Source organism: Chiloscyllium plagiosum, chromosome 15 (assembly GCF_004010195.1).
Source record: "Chiloscyllium plagiosum isolate BGI_BamShark_2017 chromosome 15, ASM401019v2, whole genome shotgun sequence".
Taxonomy (NCBI): domain Eukaryota; kingdom Metazoa; phylum Chordata; class Chondrichthyes; order Orectolobiformes; family Hemiscylliidae; genus Chiloscyllium; species Chiloscyllium plagiosum.
In genome coordinates, this window is record NC_057724.1 from 19,441,219 (window position 1) to 19,461,596 (window position 20,378).

At 39.0% G+C, this 20,378-nt stretch overlaps 1 protein-coding gene across 4 annotated transcripts in view; it reads right to left on the reverse strand.

Moving 5' to 3' along the window:
• The window catches only part of diaph2 (diaphanous-related formin 2), a 734,120-nt gene that overhangs the window by 279,762 nt on the left and 433,980 nt on the right, over positions 1-20,378 (reverse strand). For all 4 annotated transcript variants that reach the window (XM_043704499.1, XM_043704498.1, XM_043704500.1 and 1 more), the window contains 3 exons: positions 12,088-12,186; positions 11,125-11,219; positions 8,831-8,932 (listed from right to left, as the gene is read on the reverse strand). In XM_043704499.1, coding sequence (XP_043560434.1) covers positions 8,831-8,932; positions 11,125-11,219; positions 12,088-12,186 — 296 coding nt within the window. The remainder of the gene's footprint in view (positions 1-8,830; positions 8,933-11,124; positions 11,220-12,087; positions 12,187-20,378) is intronic.

Below are 20,378 nucleotides of genomic sequence, written 5' to 3' on the forward strand. Positions count from 1 at the left end.
ACCACCCTCTGTGTGAGAAAGTTGTCACGTAAGTCTCTTTTATATCTTTCCCCTTTCACCCTAACCTATGCCTTCCAGTTCTGGACTTCCCCATCCCAGGGAAAAGACTTTGTCTATTTATCCTATCCATGCCCCTCATAATTTTGTAAACCTCTATAAGGTCATCCCTCAGTCTCCAACGCTCCGGGGAAAACAACCCCAGCCTGTTCAGCCTCTCCCTATAGCTCAAATCCTCCAACCCTGGCAACATCCTTGTAAATATTTTCTGAACCCTTTCAAATTTCACAGCATCTTTCCAATAGGAAGGAGACCATAATTGCACGCAATATTCCAACAGTGGCCTAACCAATGTCTTGTACAGCTGCAATATGACCTCCTAATGCCTGACCAATAAAGGAAAGCATACCAAATGCCTTCTTCACAATCCTATCGACTTGCGACTCCACTTTCAAAGAGCTATGAACCTGCACTTCTTTGTTCAGCAACACTCTCTAGGACCTTACCATTAAGTGTATAAGTCCTGCTAAGATTTGCTTTCCCAAAATGCAGCACCTCGCATTTATCCAAATTAAACTCCATTTGCTACTTCTCAGCCCATTGGTCCATCTGATCAAGATCCTGTTGTAATCTGAGGTAACCCTCTTCGCTGCCCATTACGCCTCCAATTTTGGTGTCATCTGCAAACTTACCAACTGTACCTCTTATGCTCGCACCCAAATCATTTATATAAATGGCGAAACGTAGAGGACCCAGTACCGATCCTTGTGGCACTCCACTGGTCACAGGCCTGCAGTCTGAAAAACAACCTTCCATTACCACCCTCTGTCTTCTACCTTTGAGCCAGTTCTGTATCCAAAAGGCTAGTTCTCCCTGTATTCCATGAGATCTAACCTTACTAACCAGTCTCCCATGGGGAACCTTGTCAAACACCTTACTGAAGTCCATATAGATCACATCTACCGCTCTGCGCTCATCAATCCTCTTTGTTACTTCTTTAAAAGACTCAATCAAGTTTGTGAGACATGATTTCCCACGCACAAAGCCATGTTGACTATACCTAATCAGTTCTTGCCTTTCCAAATACATGTACATCCTGTCCCTCAGGATTCCCTCCAACAACTTGCCCACCACGGACTTCAGGCTTAGTTCCCTGGCTTGTTCTTACCACCCTTGTTAAACAGTGGCACCATGTTAGCCAACCTCCAGTCTTCCACACCTCACCTGTGACTATCGATGATACAAACACCTCAGCAAGAGACCCAGCAATCACTTCCCTAGCTTCCCACAGTGTTTTAGGGTACACTGATCTGGTTCTGGGGATTTATCCACCTTTATGCATTTCATGATATCCAGCACTCTAAGAGGGAAGAGTGTGAAAATGCTCAAAGGATTAACCTCCAGAAAATAATATCAGAAGTATTGCCAGAATCAATTTTAGTTATGAGTGCCCAACTGTTGAACAACTTGTCAACATGTGACCAAAGATATATCACACACAGCACAAACCTGCACTTCTAGATAGGAAAAGTGGGCAAATGGGGGAAAAAGACAAATATGATAAACATTCTCAATGAAGTATCATGAAACAAAAACTTTTATTTGGTTAATTATTATATCATTTTGACTAAAGAGGAGGATGGCAGTCCGATTACACTAAAATCTTACACAATCCAAAATTATTGTGTGACAATGACTCAGCTTACACTGACATCACTGGAAGAAAGTGACACAGCTCAGCAAGACTGAAGACATAAAAAACAACACTGAATATACACTTGATTACAATGCAGTTGTTCTGAAAATGTACTGGAGCATCAACATGTGATAACTTAAGTTTAAGGCATATTCAATATTTCAGGACACCCAGAAAGCTGATGCATGAAAGCTTGAAAAGGAATGCAGACGTTAATTTCCAAAGAGGTCTATTGGTAAAGTCTTTAAAAAATCTTGATTTTTGTCATGCTTGATTTACTATACTTCCTGGCATTGTAAGCTTTACAGGAATTTAGCAGGGGACTATCCTGTGGCGTAAATTGCTGACATTTAGAAGCAATCGGTTGTTACCTTAATAGTTAAAATTGACAGTGGATCTAGGCTGAGAAAGTAGCAACCTTGCTCTTCTTAAAAAGCACCTGTGCAATAAGTGTCAAAGTGTCAGACATAAACCTAAGCCATTTCAAAACTGCCTGAATTCTGTGAAAGGGAAAGGCCCTCAAAGGGAAACACTATGCACTTATATACAGCTTCCTCTGCTTTGATGAAAGCTGTCAGACCCAATCTATTAAAATTCAACCATTGTGGTTCATACAGTGACCTCTGATGTTCAGAAACCTGGAATTGTTGCTTTTTTGAAATCTGTGAATGCTGGCAAGTGGTCAACATTTTGAACCTAATACTCATTTGATAATGCATGACAGATGGCATTTGCGTGAGTGCAACATCCTGGAACAAGTCAAAGTGCTGCCTGTCCTGTCCATCATTTCTTTCTCACTTTGTTTTCTTTTTCATGGCCTTTTTCTCTTGATCATCTTCACTAAAGAACTTTCCACCCTCAAAAAACAGATCTCCTCCACTCCTTTTCTTATTCTCTAAGCCACTATGAGAATATTGGCTAGTTTGTTCAAAATTCTCCATTTTATGCAATGCACATTTTCCCCTTTCCCTCTCAGAGAACTGGTCAGTAAATGCATTGAACAAGTCTGTAGCAGGCACAAGCAATGAAGCAAGATACTTTTTTTTTTAAACAGCATATACTGCCTGAAGTTCAAAAATCAAAACAAAATTGGATTCTCAGCAAAATAAATTGATGCTGGAAATCTGAAATTACAATACAAGATGCTTGAAATACTTAGCATTGTGGAAAAAGCAAAACAGCATTAACGTTTTAAGTCAACTCAGAGGAAGAGTTACCAAGAATTTCCAGCGCTTTCTGCTTATGGATAGAATTCTTTGCAGCTGTGACTGAAAAAGGTAGCTAATGCACCTTTCTGTCGCAAGATTGGATTCGTCAACAAATGGCACAGAAATGCAAAAAAATTTTCAAAGAACAATGATCAAACAGATAGAAAATGTTCCTGACTTCAAATAAGTGATTGGCAAAAATAAAACTGCTGTAATGTGTTAATTGTGTGCTTATCAGTAATAAATTCTGGAATCATTTCCTCACACAGCCCATCCAAACCTCTGAAAAACCCTAGCAACACACTATACATCGGAGGAAAGGTTATCGACTTGGAAGGTTCACATTTGCTTTGTCCACAGATTCTACCAAACCAAAGTATTTTCATTAGCTTCTGCTCGTGTTTCAGATTTCCAGAACCTGAAGTATTTTTACTCATGATATTGTGGAAATTTCCCCATCTTGATATGGCGAGATTTGGTGACATAATGAGAACAAAAAAATTCAGATGTTTGACAATAAGAAAAATGTTCCTAATTTTTGCTTTGAGTTTTAAATGGTGACTTTAGAATCTTGCCTTTGAGTGCAACAGCCGTATTTCCATGTATTTCCATCTTATTAAAGGCAAAACGTACCCTTGTTACATCATGTTTCTAAATTCCCTCTATTCTGCCAACAAATCTCAACAGGTAAAACAAAACCACAGCTTGCCTGAATGCTTGGCCCAGCCAGGAGAAAGTGAGGACTGCAGATGCTGGAGACCAGAGTTGAAAATTGTGGTGCTGGGAAAACACAGCAGGCCAGGCAGCATCCGAGGCGCAGGAGAATCGACGTTTCGGGCATAAGCCCTTCTTCAGGAATGAGGCTGGTTGGTGTACCTATTATCTTAGCCCACTTGGCACACCAGCCTCATTCCTGAAGAAGGGCTTATGCCCAAAACGTCGATTCTCCTGCTCCTCGGATGCTGCCTGGCCTGCTGTGTTTTTCCAGCACCACACTTTTCATGCTTGGCCCAGCCATCAAGCAACTGCGTCATCTGAATATTTTTCCATGGGAACCATCCTCTCAATATCACTAACCCTGCTCATGAATCAACTCAGACACCATTTTGGGCCTGAAACTTGGTGCTGAAGAGTGCCCCTGATTTGCCTGCTTCAGGTAGGTTGCTTTACCTGCAGGGACATTAGACTTAATCTCGCCTTAGTCTTAGTTTGCTTTTCAGCTCACACTCACTTCAGTGAAAGCCTATATCTGGTTCATATTGTTTCCTCAGCACAAACTGACTTCAGTACTGAGTTAGAGGCTGCCAATATGCCCATGGCGCACATTGCTTTCTTCATGCACCAGGTCTTCAGAGCTCAGTTATAAGTAGTGTTGCTCAGAGGAAGAGCTGGGCAGTCACTTGGGAGGTAAGTGCAGATCACCAGGTCATATTAACTCTGGCCTCTGTATGGGGAAGGTGTACGACCAACAATGTCATGAAAATTTCCAAATCCTGTGAGTAAAGTGGGTACTGAGCACATTAATACTAATATGCATTTGCTCAACTGAAATGGGTCACAGGGATTATAGGAACAATGAAAAAGCGACAAGAAGAATAATGGGAAAATTGAGAGTCACAGGTGGAGGTTCTTGCATATTACTCACTAATATGATTTTTGAGCATGGCATGTCAGCCCTTCTTTTAGTTTTTTTTAGTTTTAGATTACCCACAGTGTGGAAACAGGCCCTTCGGCCCAACAAGTCTACACCGACCCTCCGAAGAGCAACCCACCCAGACTCATTTCCCTACATTTACCCCTGCACCTAACACTATGGGCAATTTAGCATGGCCAATTCACCTAACCTGCACATCTTTGGACTGTGGGAGGAAACTGGAGCACCCAGAGGAAATCCATGCAGACACAGGGAGAATGTGCAAACTCCACACAGACAGTTGCCCCAGGCAGGAATTGAACCCGGGTCCCTGGTGCTGTGAGGCAGCAGTGCTAGCCACTGAGCTAAGGTGCCTTCTTGATGAAGGGCTCTTGCCCGAAACGTCGATCTTCCTGCTCCTTGGATGCTGCCTGACCTGTTGTGCTTTTCCGGCATCACTCTAATTTTGACCCATGTCAGATCAAAAGTCAACTGCACAATAACTGCACAAAATACTTCCTAACTGATGTAAAGTGGGCAGACCTATGTACTAAGGTTTACTCTGGATGCAGCAGGGTGGGGAAACTTCAGATTTTGAGGCCCTAGTGGGGGCAACTGCAGTAACTAGACCTTTTCTGACAACTTTAACTCATTTATTATCCAAGAACACAGATTAAAAGTTATAACCTCAAGGATTCAAACCACTACAAATGCCGGAGGAAAGATCACAGAAGCGCTTCACAGGAGGCTCCCAAGCACTGAGGATGTCACCAAGACAGGGGACGAAACGTCTGCACCAGAAATTCCCAGTTCGGCAAACAGAACCACAGCAACCTCAAGCAATTTTGAGTATGATGTTGTGTGCACTGAGAGTCATAATAACATGGAACTGAAAAGCAGGACCTGAAATTCTCAAGCTTCCAAACACATTACAGAACAAGTTCTAGAAAACAGTGCTTTCCAGTTTTAAGATTCTCACACTGAAATGCAAGGACATTGAAGTGGAAATGAGCCTTCTGAGGGAAAGAGGACTTCCCTGGTGATCTATTGGCAAAATTCTAGCTCCAATGTAGCAACATTGCATAATGATAAATTGGATAAGGTCACACATCTCAGAGCTCCTTATTGACATATGACTGTTACTTGATTGGGAAGCTTCTATATTGTTGTTACCCTCATGGTACATAGTATGTTTCACCCAAGGAAACCCAAACGTATAAATAGAAAGCAGGAAACACCAGCAGTGCTTCGTCCGGAGGTTCACTGAAGAGTTACCTAGCACAGTGATGAAACATCTGAAAATGAACCTTTCAGCTCAGCAAGCAAACCTACATCCAGAATGTTTCACTGTTATATTTGGGAGGACTCAGGATTTCCTTCAACAAAACTGTCATTTTTCCCACATTCCTTTCAGACTACCGGCTCATGTAGCTCACATAGGCAAGACTGGAGTCATTGTGGCCTGTTTTTCCAAAAGCAATGTAGAAGGAGACAGGAAATTTGAATACGACCAGCAAAAACAGCAATCTCAAGTGGCTGCTGCTTGGCTTTAAGGGGAAAGGCAATATGCTAAGATCCAGCAAGGATGCAAAGGTGAATAATTAGAGCAGATCTAAAGCACACTCAGTCACTTTCATCAACTGTCTGAATGGTAGTACAGGTGACAATTAAGGATATTCCAGCCCAAACTATTATCTGCTGGAGGAGGACTTGTGCTAAGAAGTGGCAATCCCAAATCATTGGCTGTCAAGGTCACAAATAACCTGAATTTTTATATCTGTGGCTCATTTCATCTCCCAATCTCCAACTCACAAATGTAAGTGATGGTAGTTTCTCCAAAGCACAGATTTTAACATCCTTCCCCTGTGACAATGAGAGTCAAGCAGCTTTGTTACTAGAATGTTCCATTATTACTGGTTTTTCCCAGGTGATCAACTGTATTCTGGTTGCTTTGTGAGCATCCTATCACCAGCCCGCATAATTTGTCAACAAAAAGGGCTTCCAACTCCAGTGACAGTCAAATTATATGTAACCATCAATGCCACATTTTACAGGTCTGCACCAGATATCCTAGAAACTGCCATACCCCTTGTATACCAAAGAACTCTCAGGTTCCAGCTTCCTCCCAAGGTACTTGGATTACATAAGGATGTACAAGAGCTACCCCTCTAATAATGGGTCATGGCACCTTTACAAAACGCCCTATTCAAGCAGCATGAAGGTTTAATGCTGCTCATGTCAAAATGGAGCACACTACTGAGCTCCTCAAGATGTGTTTTAGATGCTTGGATCTTTTGGTAGTCAACTAGCAAAGAATTGCGTTCCTATCCACTAGCGCCTCTAGTTTTGTGTCGTGGAAGTAGGGAGATAGCCTGCCCTCCCTCTGTGATATTTTCTGCATCAGGCACTGCAATGGGGCAATGTTGTTCTTGACTAGAAGCATCCCAAACCAAGTGGTGTGCTGCAGAGCTTTAAATATGGTGCCAAGGTATGTAAGCTGGAAGATCTCACTAGTAAGCATGCACATCTGTCTCATTCATTACACAGTTGCTGGGAAATGCACACAATATAATTAATGCAGTGAAAAGTGGAAGACCATGTGAGCAAATTTGGCCCTGGTGATGGTGACTGGATAATACAAAACTTACTAACCACCAAGTTAGTTCAGCCCATTGTGTTGTATTCAATAGTTTAACTAATTATTGTTCACTTACTGAAAAGAAGAAATGCAAAGTGAATGGTTCCAAATTCAGTTATTCAGACCACTGGAACTCCGATTGCGAATTCTACAAAATGCTACTTCATTGCAATAGGAAACTCCAACCTCATTTAAAAGTGTGTGCTTTTAACTAATAACTCTATTCACTTGTGCTGGGTCCCACAACATTGAAAAAAAGAAACATCATTTAAAAATTCAAACATTGTAATAATCTCAGCAGAGTGTAGGACAATTTGAAACACTGAAATTTAGTGCCTGAGCACAACCATAAATAGATTGGTGGTCTGGAAAAAAAAAATTGCATGCAAAACAGAATCCGTGAAGCAAAATCAAACTTTCAATTTGCCTACAGATTTAGTGCATGTTATTATGGAATATTGCAGCTTAAAAAATGTAACTAAGGTATGACAGGAAAATCTGTTTCACAATAGCTTCGAGAACCACATACATAAAGTCAGTAAGTAACATGCTGAAACTATTACTTTTTTCTTTTAAAGAGGAAAACTACTTTGGAACTCTTTGCTAAACTGACCACTTGATCAAAAAGAGTATCTGCAAGGCATCGTGTTCTCAAGCTACAGGTACAAAGACTGCCATTTTTCCCTCATTTGGAACAATGATACTGAGGACAGCATTTACAGCAAAAATATATATTATTTCACTCAGTGTGCCACCTCACCAATTCTGCAAAACAGAAATGGGAAAAATAGAGTGCATAAAATAGAAATTGAAGTTGAAGCCCTTTTCCACATCAAAGCTAAAGTCGGAGAAAATTGGAACAAAACATCAAAAGGGAAAAACATAAGGTCAAGAGAACAGGTATGTCATAAGAATGTAAAGAAGATGATAAAAATAGAGCTTAATTTTTTTATCAAGTAATATCTAACAAGTATAAATGTCAGAATATGGCCATCTCACTTCCAAATAGATCCTACACATCTGTATTGAGTACTTTTATCATTTAGATATTTCAAAGGACTTTGTGTATGGTGAGGTACTTCGAACTAGACAACTGGTAGGGCACACAAAGCTCCAGTTCAGCGATGCTACTAAGTGTGACACGAGGTTCTTAATATTGCATATTGCCGGGGGGGGATTAAATGAAGAGAGAGAGAAAATGATAAGACTTTTTTTCTGAGCTGGTGACTACAGTAGCTTTACAACATATGCAAACGTCAAAAACAACTTACAATGATATTATGTAACTTTATGCGTAGCACTTGTGGCAGACTGCCTCTCAAGGGCTGACCTCTTCAACCATCAGCATGTGTGTCATATGAACACAACCCACCTGAACTGGCCACCACCATTTACAAATGGAAGGCTGCAGGAACTAAGATATTGCCAGTGAAATATATACATTGCAACAGATTTACAGCTGATATTTTAACATCACTATTTCGCATTTTTAACATTTCAATCACTAAGAATGCAAATCATAAGCTCTGATATATGGAATGTTGCAAGTTATGTTAACAGTCAAAGAGAAAATAATTAATATATTATTGAAAGATGTTCACTTTGCCTTGTTCTGCAGCAATAAAGTATTCTCAAATGTCTTTTCTGAGCCTACTTACCACCACTCCAAACTGCTCAGGTTCACATAGGTCATCATATTCATCTTTAAATTGGGATAAAGTATTAAGCTCCTTTTGCTCTGGTAAATATCTCACCAAGTTCTATAAAAATAGAAACAGAAGGAGAGAAACACGTAATCAGGAACTGTTTTGGTAAGGAGGCTTTGGAATTCGTGATATAAAAGGAATTGTCAGTGCTGGTGAACATTGCATTGCTGACTTCTGAAGATTGGTAACCCAGTTAGATTGTATCGATTCAGAAGCTCGATCAACTGACTCAGATATGATATGAATATTTGTGGAGGATGTCACTGCTTCTCATAGCTGAGACGACAAAAACATTTGGACTCTATTTCTTGTTACTGAGACAAAGTTTATAATTTGCTTAAATTGTAGCAAGTTCGGCGTGACAGACATAATTAACTTAACTACAAGTGTATGCCTAGAAAATCAAGGAAACAAAAAGACAGTTGTCTAAATTAGCAACTAAAACAATATACTTCTCTGAATATTCCCTTTCTCTCTTCACACTGAAACCAGGTGATCATGCTTACCATGCTTACCGGGTAAATATCTGCTTAAAATGAGCTTTCTTCAAAAAACACTTAATTCAAAATGGTGATCAATCACAATTCCAGTGTGCTGAAATGGACTACAGGAAACTATAAAGTCATGTCACCATTCTTTAAACTCACTCGCAAAACCAAATGTGAAGTACACTGAATCTAAAGTCTTTTTATACCGAGCCAAATAGTTCAGGATTTGAACAGTGAACCCTTAAAGCTTAAGTCCTAGGTCTGCCTATCACTCAAACTTCCTTGTCGGCATTGGGGAAGTTTCATTAAATCTCAAGTTGGCTGAATGATTGAGAAGTACATAGCAATAAGTCCTTCCAGCTTTACGGAGGAATAATGAGCCTACTGGTAATAGCAATTACAGTGCATAGGCAGCAATTGTGAAGATGCTTAAAGTATAAGCCAATACAATCTATCCTTCCAGGACAAAATGCAATAAACTATTGAGGCGAGGAAAATGTTTTGAAGCATAAACTGATTTGCATTATGTGAAAGGTCAAACTTTTGCAGTTAATTTACATAATGTAACTTTACTTTGTATTTTGCTCCCTAAATAGCTGATATCACTTGTAGTTATATTTAAAACAGGCAACTTACTCATTAAATATTATACATTCACTGAATGTTTCAGCCTGGATTACTAGTCAGTGATGACTTCAATTGCTTTAATGTTTGTCTTACAAAGATGCATGACAAAATTATTTTTTTCCAAGAACACTAACCTTAATAATTAGGCCTGTAACATTTTAAGTTATTAGAATAAATTATTGCCCCAGTAGGCACCTTAAACTTTATATGATATTCAACCTCCACAAATAAATAGGTGGACTTTTTAATCCACCTTTGAACATTGACAGGTGCCAAACAACAGATCTTTTCCATCACTGACCCCATAAAAGCAATGGTTTGTTTGCCAGAAAAAAACTGTCATTGTAAGCAATATATGCATATGAAGTCAGAGACAACAAACTATGCTTTGAAGGTCACTTTGTAGTTGTGCATAGGTTGGCAGATCCAGATTGATGGAATGGAAGAACAATTTGAAGAGAAGGTGTTAATCTTGGAATGGATCATGCATTTTTACCATTTTGAACTATAAACAGAAAGACAAGGAGAGTTTTGCAACTTGGAAATACCAAATGGTGCACATTTTTAGCTATGGATGACAATTCTGCTTTTTAAAGGCTGAGGGGGATAGTTTGAGACAAACTGGCACCAAGTTAAAGAGAGACTGATGAAGAACAGCCCATGGATTGGCTGAGTTGTAGTTTGCTACAAAACTATAAGTGCAGGTCAACCAGAGACACTGACAGCCTGTGACTCTATGACTCTATAACTAAAACATCTCTCCCCCCAGTATACTGATATAACAATTTGTTAATTATACAGTTTTTAAATTATATGAACTGTAAGGAACTCAAATAATGCTAAGGAACTCAAAATAATGACTCAGATTCCTGAAATAATCTCAAGAAAAACAATGCTTCAGATGGGGTCAAAGAACCTCAGACAACATCGACAGAAAAGATCAAGAATTTCTGGCATAATGCTTTTGTGTTTACACTCCAGTGTACTGGTCTTCCAGCTCTGTCACAATGAATAGATATTATATTTTGTGAAATACACTTGGCAAAAAGTGGGATATTATATGGTGAAGAACTGTGGCAAAGCAAAAGGCTATGAATGCTGTTGTGAAAAGAAAATTACTTCAAAGCTTACCTGAATCATGGGCTCACTGAGCTTCTCCTCATCCACTTCTAAAATGATATTCCTGATTTCTTCATAAGCTATGCGATAAGAACCCAGGAAAATTGCTGCAGAAAAACAAAAAAGATGATTGTTGCTTCAGTAAAAGATGTGCATTTTCAATTTATAAGACAATAGACTGGATCTTGTGTACTTTCGCCTGTTGTGTTTTGACCTGGGACACATTAAACGGGGCAGGTACCCAGACCATCACCTTGTCATCCAACTTCAAAAGCTCAACACCAAAACTCACAGTGTGCCTATCAAAGGGGAATAAATAACCAAAGGGTCAATTGAATTTGCTATCCTGGTCATGTCAGAGAACAATTGAGGTGGATGGAAAAGTGGGAGCGGCCACTCTTTTTTCTCTCCTAAAAAGCTTTTAAAATGGTTTTAAAACTAATCTATCCTTGGAGGGTGCCTTTTGCCCATCTGAAGCACCCACACTAAGATTTTACATCCCTTCTTTCCTAACTGCCAAAGTGTCAAAACCTGCAACCACACCACACTGCCCTGCCATCACCATCACTCTGCCCGCTCCACCCCACCATCATTTTCAGTCTAATACAGGTTTGTGTATACTATCAAACAGAACTTGAAGATACAGAGAGTAATAGATATGGTCACAGCTAATAGAGTTACAGTGTGAAATAACAGTATTTTCAGGTTTTATGAAATACTTTCAACAAATATAATTTCCATTTATCTTTGTACATCAAATGCTTTTGCTTAAGGTATTTTCTGACCTCTCTGTTCAGAGAAGTTATCACACAATTCTGGAACAGGAGGGACGAAAAGCCAGGTCTCCTGGTTCAGAAGCAGAAAGACCACCACTGAGACACAAGAGCCCCTCACTGACTTTGCTCCATACTGAGCCTGATCAAATATGCATTAAGTAATGACTAGCCCAAAATTACGAGAATGTGAAGCACTTACACAAATTCTGAGCTGTTTTAGGGTCCAATATCTTCAGTTCTTTTATTTTTTTCTTGGGAACAGACTTTTTTTCCTCAGTTTGAACATCATCCTTTTTGACTGTCATATAAAACAAAACAGTCACAATGTTAGTGAAATAAAAAGCAATGAGTTGAAGAAACTCAGCAGGCCGAGCAGTACCTGTAGACACAGAAATTGAGTTAACATTTCAAATCCAAAGATTTATCTTTGGAACTCCAAGTGTTAATGATTTGTGCTGTGACAATTTATCAGCAACTTGATTAAATACAGAACAGGGGAGATGTAGATGTTGAAGAGAAGTTGCCACAAAATCACATAACCAAAGCTAGTAGCACCGAAATATTTGAGGAAGCTGCAACATGACAGCTTGTGCATCAGTAGGACCTGCAATGTTAATTGTTCAATTTGAGTGTATATATTTGTTTAAACACTATTTGTTTGTGGTTTATCTGTGCACCTGAAGTTAATAATTAACTTGAATACATTTTTCTGTATCCGTCATGCTTTCATTTAAAAGCAGCTTCTGATGCTCGGATTTATTTGCACCACAAATGAACTGGTATTTATTTCAGGTTGTTTTGTGACTCAGCAAGGTAAGTAATTGGACTTAAGAGTTGAGAGAGATTTCTCAAAATTGTTTCTTTGAGCTGAAATACCCATAGTACGAAGGGAAGTTTTTTTTTTAAAAAAAGTGTGAGGTTGGAGTGGTTCTGTGAAGCGCTCAGAACAGCATTGGTCATGTGTTGGGTACTGTACTGGGTATTTACATATTACACAAAAGCTATACTTGTTAAATATATAAAGGAGTGATTTGGAATTAATAGCACTGTAAGCAAACTGGAAGCTTGGACGGAATCTAATAAGACCCCGAATAATGTGGGACATGGCGAGAAACCTGAATAATTGCCTGAGAATTTCAGAGAGGCCTTTCCATTTTCAAGCAGACCTCTGAGCATTGGGAAAAGATTCTCATTCAGGTAAAGAAAGGGACATTTTTACAGGGATTATTGATGGTTGACACTCTTACTAACATGTAAATTCTTTTTCTACCATGTGCCAGATAGAAACTAGATACCAAGAATTCCTGATATGAAAGTAACAGTGGGTATCTGGCACCTCCAGCTCTGTACCTGCTCAGCTGGAATACTATTTTGGACACCAACCACCAGAATCTCAGGACATGCTCCTGAGGTCAGGGTCCACATGTACCTCACGTCCACAACCTTTGGCATTCGACACATGCCAGCCTCTCCACATCATGGCACATTGCCAACCTATGTACTGTATGGTTCTGCTATTCAAAGTTGCACTTCGGAGCCCATTGACATGGAGTGAAAGAAGATACCGAATGCCATCAAGAGAGTGGTAGTGCGTAATCCTTGGCAGAAGGATGGATTCAGTAGCAGAGGTAGAATGAGTGTGAAGTAAAGGAAAAAAGATGGTGACAGTAAAGCTGGCAGAGTGAAGAAGATCTGAGACTTTGTACACTGCTGGGCATTGCTCTAGACAGTTGAGAACACACTGACCTAGGTGGCAACCTTGGCAAAGTTCTGGTGTCCTGGTCTCAACTACTGCAGAAGTGGACAGCCACTTTGGTGCCATCCCATCCATTTGGACCCAAAGGCCCCTTCTATAAAGCAGAGCACCAATTTCTCCTATCTGACATGTTTGGGGCAAATGTCATTAATCATGTATGATAACAAATTGCCGTTACTTTACCAGGCCACAATGGCCTTGTGAAGATGGCACTGGTATCATTGACCACAGTAAATTCTGGCTTATCTCTGCAGTGGTGAATTCTTCCAGCTATGATAAATGGAAGAATGCAACTAGCATCAAATAACAAGGAGCACCACAGGTGCGAAGTAGGTTATTAAGGAGGAGACTATGACACTCACTGCAGCAATTCAAGGTGCATTAGTTAGTTCTCAAGTCTTAGAAAAGAAACAACCAAAGAAATGAAGATTGAGCTGAGGTGAATTCTGAGCATGTTGAAGTTAAGCTAAATCAAGAAGGAAGTGTAACCATGAATACAAAAAACATACTACATGGATGCTATGAAAATCATCAAACAAAAGATAATCCATTTCTGCACCCATCTTCATGGCGGTATAGCCAAACAACAAAGATTTCTTCAAGATTGAATTACATGACACAACGACAATATTATCATTCTACCTTCTCTCCCTTTCCTATCAGAAGGATGAGCTAAGATGGACTGAATACTTTCTCTTTGTACCTTGTAATGTTCTCTTTCATACAACAATTGCTGTTCATGACTGAAAAGAGGACAGATTTCATAAGCTTGGCTTGTGCTCTGCGTTTAGTATTATAATTTTAAATCTGATTCCACTTATTTATTGACTAATGCACCCTTAAGATATCCCAAAACACTTTCCATCTAAAATGTTGCTTTTAACAACAATGTGACTGCTTATTCAGGTGCACTAAGGTGCCAAAACAACACATGTCATGAATGGCTCGGTCATTGTTTTTTGATAGCATTGAATGAAGGAAGAATAATGATCGCTGTATTGTGGGAACTCCCTAAATTTCTTCAAATAACAAAGCAGTTTTTTTTTTATCCACTGAAACAAGCACATTAAACACCAATGTACCATTTACTTTGACGGCTTGCAGCCCTCACAATTCCATTCCATTAATACAACACCAAAACATTAACTATAATATGTACAAGTTCTGAAATTGAGGACACAAAGGTTCTAATTCAACAAACAAGTATTAACTCAACAACAAGGTAAGGTCAAGCTCACTATGATGATTATAACAGATATTAGATATCAAAATCACAAAGGATATGCAAACTAATCGAAAAAGAATAGCTGACTAATTCTTTCACTTATGCATTCAGAATAGTAGCTAATATTTACTGTTATTGTCGCATTTTGGATCAATTGCTCATCATAAGACTCCATCTAAGATAATGTACATGAATCCTGGTATAATATAAGCCTATTATAAATAACATAAGAGTAGATGTGCTGTTTAGTCATCATGATTAGTCGGAAAATATGGGGAGACAATTATCTGGTATAACTGAATAATTATCATATCAGAAACATAACAACTATCTTCAGAAGTCTATATGCTGATGGTAAGTATTTTGTGGAACTCATCAAAGTCGATAGGAATTTAGTGAGACACTTGTTCCTGATAAGATTCACGATGTGAAAATTAAAATAGGTATTCATTCTTTGCATCTCGGTGTTAAGATGCTGGTTCATTTAGAGTGTACAGGGGTGGCAGCTGAGGAATACACACGCAAGCCAAGGCCAATATCATTCAAATTGATCATACAATCAACAAACTCTTTTATAGTTGAGAGTGCTATTCTATTCAGAAGCCTTGGCTGGCAAAGCTGTCTTAGGAAAGCAGGGCAACAAAGATATCTGATGATGAAATCTGCTTTTGAAGAATTTTAATGATAGTAAAGAATGTTATGAATATGAGAATCACCCCTTGTGTCAGTATTACCATTGGATACACTCAGGGAAAAGGCTGCAATCTGTCAGATATTGGACAAACCAGCTCTTGAACTCATTTGTGCCTTCTTCATAAGAACTTGTAACAGAAGCTGATTATGGACAAGAATGCTCAGAATGGGATCACAAACTGATTATCTTAATAACAATGGAATAGTTTTAATACATATGTGGATTAAAATTAGATGTATTTCCTAAGGTCATTTTTAAAAAATATTTATTGACATGGTATGATTTAACAAATGAGCAATATGGTAAAACTAGATTTCCATATACCATTTTCTGCATGGATGATAAAGTTACAGTGAAGTGAAAGTGAGGAGGAAAATTGAACATACCTAGTATGTTAAAAGTTATGTTTATAACAATCACAGTGCTACAGTTCAGACATCAAGACATCATGTCTAGCAGGTTTCCAATAATGTTGCCAAAGCTAAGTCAGGAGCTGTGATCATTTATAGCTACAACAGCTTTGTATCAATCAACAAACTGTCACTGATAAAGTGCTGCAGACTACTTATGAAAGTTACAAAAACTACTTGATGCAATCAAGATTTAAATTTTCAGAAGAAAGGAAACAAAGCAAAAAGAGTTAGAAATCTGCAAAGGGGCCAATTAAGTGATGATCAGAAGTATCAACATGGAGTAGCTTTTCAAATTAAATTGTGAGAGAAGCAAACAAGACAAACAAAGGTTCCAGTAAAGTATGGGACAGATCTCCAAAAAGAAAGCTCTGGACTGTCTTCACAAAGTGTTTTGAAATTGGAATGGAGACTTTAGAATTTAGCTGGATGGCTAAATTATGATGGGTTAAATAACCTTTATTATCAGCAACTATCTTAAGACTGAGCAGAAAAGGAAAAGGCAGGCAAGCATTGATTTTCAGAGTAGGCTCACAGGCAACAAAAAAGCAAAATGAATTATAAATTGGAGTGAGCAGCCTAGCAGCAGCATGCTTATTGGTTTCTCTACCTACTTTAGAATAAGAGAGGCAGTCAATGAGGAAGGGATTCATTTTTATGAAGGAATATCACAAATTGACTTTTATCGATTTTGTGCAAAGGCCAGCAGAAAAATATTTTAAAAAAACAAATACTTGGCAATTAGGATGATCAGTGAGAAGCTGCCTGGGATAATTTTGTTTGAAGTCTTTAGGAAATCTTAATTTTGAAAGTCTGGCAGCATAAATTCGCAAAAGGATCAATTACAAAAAGACAAGCATGAAGAATGGCAAAAGCTTCAATGGCCTTCGCTCATCTACTACTGAAATCTGCATTCATGCCTTTGTTGCCTCGAGACTGAAATATTTCGGATTAGCATTCCACCTGGCACCCTTCATGAACATGTGCTCAATACAAGACTGCGACACCTATATCTGAAAATGCATTAAAGTCCTTGTCACCCAACATCCATGCAGCTTGTTTCTCCCCATCACAGGAGCTATCTCCTGCACAACAACTTTCTGAAATGTTCGTATTCTTCCAATTCTGGCCCTTTGAGATTCCTAATTTCCTTCAGAGCTGTGTCATTCAACTGCCTTGGCTTGGAAATCTGGGATTCCTTCTGCAGACCTGTTCACTTTTACAACTTTCTCTTCCTTCTTCACTAAATCCTGACAATCTACCTCGTTTGTCATAACATGGCTCCACGTCAAATTTTATTCGATCATGCTCCTGTGAAGTGACATGGGGTGATTTACTACATTTAAGGTATTTTATAAACATTACATTGTTGTTGTATGGGTACTTCATTATTTTTTTCAGTCAGCTGCATTAAGTTGAAATTTTCATTTTTACCAGAGAGCAAAATAGGCCAGAAGAAAAAACACATCAAATCAACTATTTTTAAATCTGTAACCATCAGAAATGATATCAACTTGTTGGACTGAAGAAACAGCCTCAGGGCTTCCACTGAAGGTAGCTGGGAGGTACAAGATAGATAGGATTACAGTGCTATCCTTTGTGCTTGGAAGACTGAAAGAAGTACGCAAAGTAACATAAAAAATATTACTGAGTAACAATGGCATAAACAAGACAGAATGGTGGCAATATTGTGACATGAAATGTAAATTGGTACAGTAGCAGGAAATTGTGCAGTCACAGGAATTTACAAATTCTGAAACCACAATCTTGGCATGTTCATACTGTATATTATCTACAAAATAAAAATGAATTATCAAAGAGAAAATACTACTACTTTCAGGTAAAATTCACTGCACTTTCTGTCCATATCTATTTGTTACAAATGTTCTCCAGGTTATTAGCTGCAGAAGTTAACTGCAGCTATAATTTTAACAGATAAACTTTCTGTAAATGCTCAAGTACAACAAGCAGTCTATCTTTTGAAAAACATGCAATTACGTATTCAAAGCACATCTTGCAGACCTTCTCAGAACTCCTAGTCTCCAAAACTACCAAATGCATTTTCACAATGGTTGAAACACAATAAAGAAAAAAGAGGATAGTGAAAGGCTAGCTTTAATCTTAAATCAAGGGTAGACATCTTTGCAGCACTCCATGCTGATCACAAAACAATTAGAGTCATAGAGATGTGTCTAATGGAAACAGACCCTTCATTCCAACTCGTCATGCCGACCAGATATCCTAACCTAATCTAGTCCCATTTGCCAGCACTTGGTCCATATCTCTCTAAACCCTTCCTTTCCATATACTCACCCATAACTCTAAGAGCTCTGTTTGTTAACCCTTGAATAAGTGTGGGCTTACTATTAAAACTTAAAAAGAGCTTCTTCACTCTTTTCTTTTGAGAAAAAAAATACTTTAGAGACTCAAAGACAATCTAAACATTCAACTTCCACTTGGAAATACTGACCAAATCTACGTGCCAATCAGCTGCTCCCCAGGTACTTGTGACAGACATCATGCCACCATGGTCTTAATCCATATTTTATTTTGTCTCCGACTCACATCTCACTCCATGGTCCTTGATTTATTTGAGTAAACCCTAATTTAAAGTACCTAGTTGCCCTGCTCCCCCAAATTTCCACTTTGGCCTGAATTCAGAGTTACTCACACTCTCTTTCTTCTTCATTCAGACCATACACTTTAAATAAGCCCTCCATATATAGAAAGCTCTGAAGAGTGTCTTAACTTGTTGCTACAGTAAGCAACACCTAACTCAGGAAAAGAATTTCAGATGTTTAATAGGTAACTGCTGCTTTGACTAGAGTATTTTAACTTCCTTAAAGGCGATTATTCTAGATATATTTATGACTTATACCCTAAAACTAAACTGGCAAAAGATTTACAAGTTGGACTTCTTCAGATTCTTAGAACTTTCACAGCTGTGCTGAGGGAAGATATTCCTGGAAATACACCCAGGGAAGTTATTTGGTGGAACTGAGAAATAAGAAAGGGATGATCACCTTATTGGGATTATAGACACCCCAATAGGCAAAGGGAAATTGAGAAACAAACTTGCAAGGAGATCTCAGCTAACTGTAAGAATAATAGGGTAGTTATGGTAGGGGATTTTAACTTTCCAAACATAGACTGGAATTGCCATAGTGTTAAAGGTTTAGATGGAGAGGAATTTCTTAAGTGTGTACAAGAAAATTTTCTGATTCAGTATGTGGATGCCCCTAGAGAAGGTGCAAAAGTAGACCTACTCTTGGGAAATAAAGCAGGGCAGGTGAATGAGATGTCAGTGGGGGAGCACTTTGGGGCCAGCGACTATAATTCCATTTGTTTTAAAATAGTGATGGAAAAGGATAGACCAGATCTAAAAGTTGAAGTTCTAAATTGGAGAAAGGCCAATTTCGATGGTATTAGACAAGAACTTTCGAAAGCTGATTGGAGGCAGATGTTCGCAGGTAAAGGGATGGCTGGAAAATGGGAAGCCTTCAGAAATGAGATAACAAGAATCCAGAGAAAGTATATTCCTGTCAGGATGAAAGGAAAAGCTGGTAGGGAAAGGGAATGCTGGATGACTAAAGAAATTGAGGGCTTAGTTAAGAAAAAGAAGAGAAAATGAGGTCTGCAGATGCTGGAGATCAGAGATGGAAATGTGTTGCTGGAGAAGCGCAGCAGGTCAGGCAGCATCTAGGGAACAGGAGAATCGACGTTTCGGGCATTAGCCCTTCTTCAGGAAAGAAAAAGAAGGAAGCATATATCAGGTAAAGACAGGATAGATCGAGTGACTCCTTAGAAGAGTATATAGGAAGTAGGAGTATACTTAAGAGGGAAATCAGGAGGGCAAAACGGGGACATGAGATAGCGTTGGCAAATAGAATTAAGGAGAATCCAAAGGGTTTTTACAAATATATTAAGGACAAAAGGGTAACTAGGGAGAGAATAGGGCCCCTCAAAGATCAGCAAGGCGGCCTTTGTGTGGAGCCACAGAAAATGGGGGAGATACTAAATGAATGTTTTGCATCAGTATATACTGTGGAAAAGGAGATGGAAGATATAGACTGTAGGGAAATAGATGGTGACATCTTGCAAAATGTCCAGATTACAGAGGAGGAAGTGCTGGATGTCTTGAAATGGTTAAAAGTGGGTAAATACCCAGGATCTGATCTGGTGTACCTGAGAACTCTGTGGGAAGCTGGAGAAGTGATTGCTGGGCCTCTTGCTGAGATATTTGTATCATCGATAGTCACAGGTGAGGTGTTGGAAGACTGGAGGTTGGCAAACATGGTGCCACTGTTTAAGAAGGGCGGTAAAGACAAACCAGGGAACTATAGACCGGTGAGACTGACCTCAGTGGTGGGCAAGTTGTTGGAGGGAATCCTGAGGGCCAGGATGT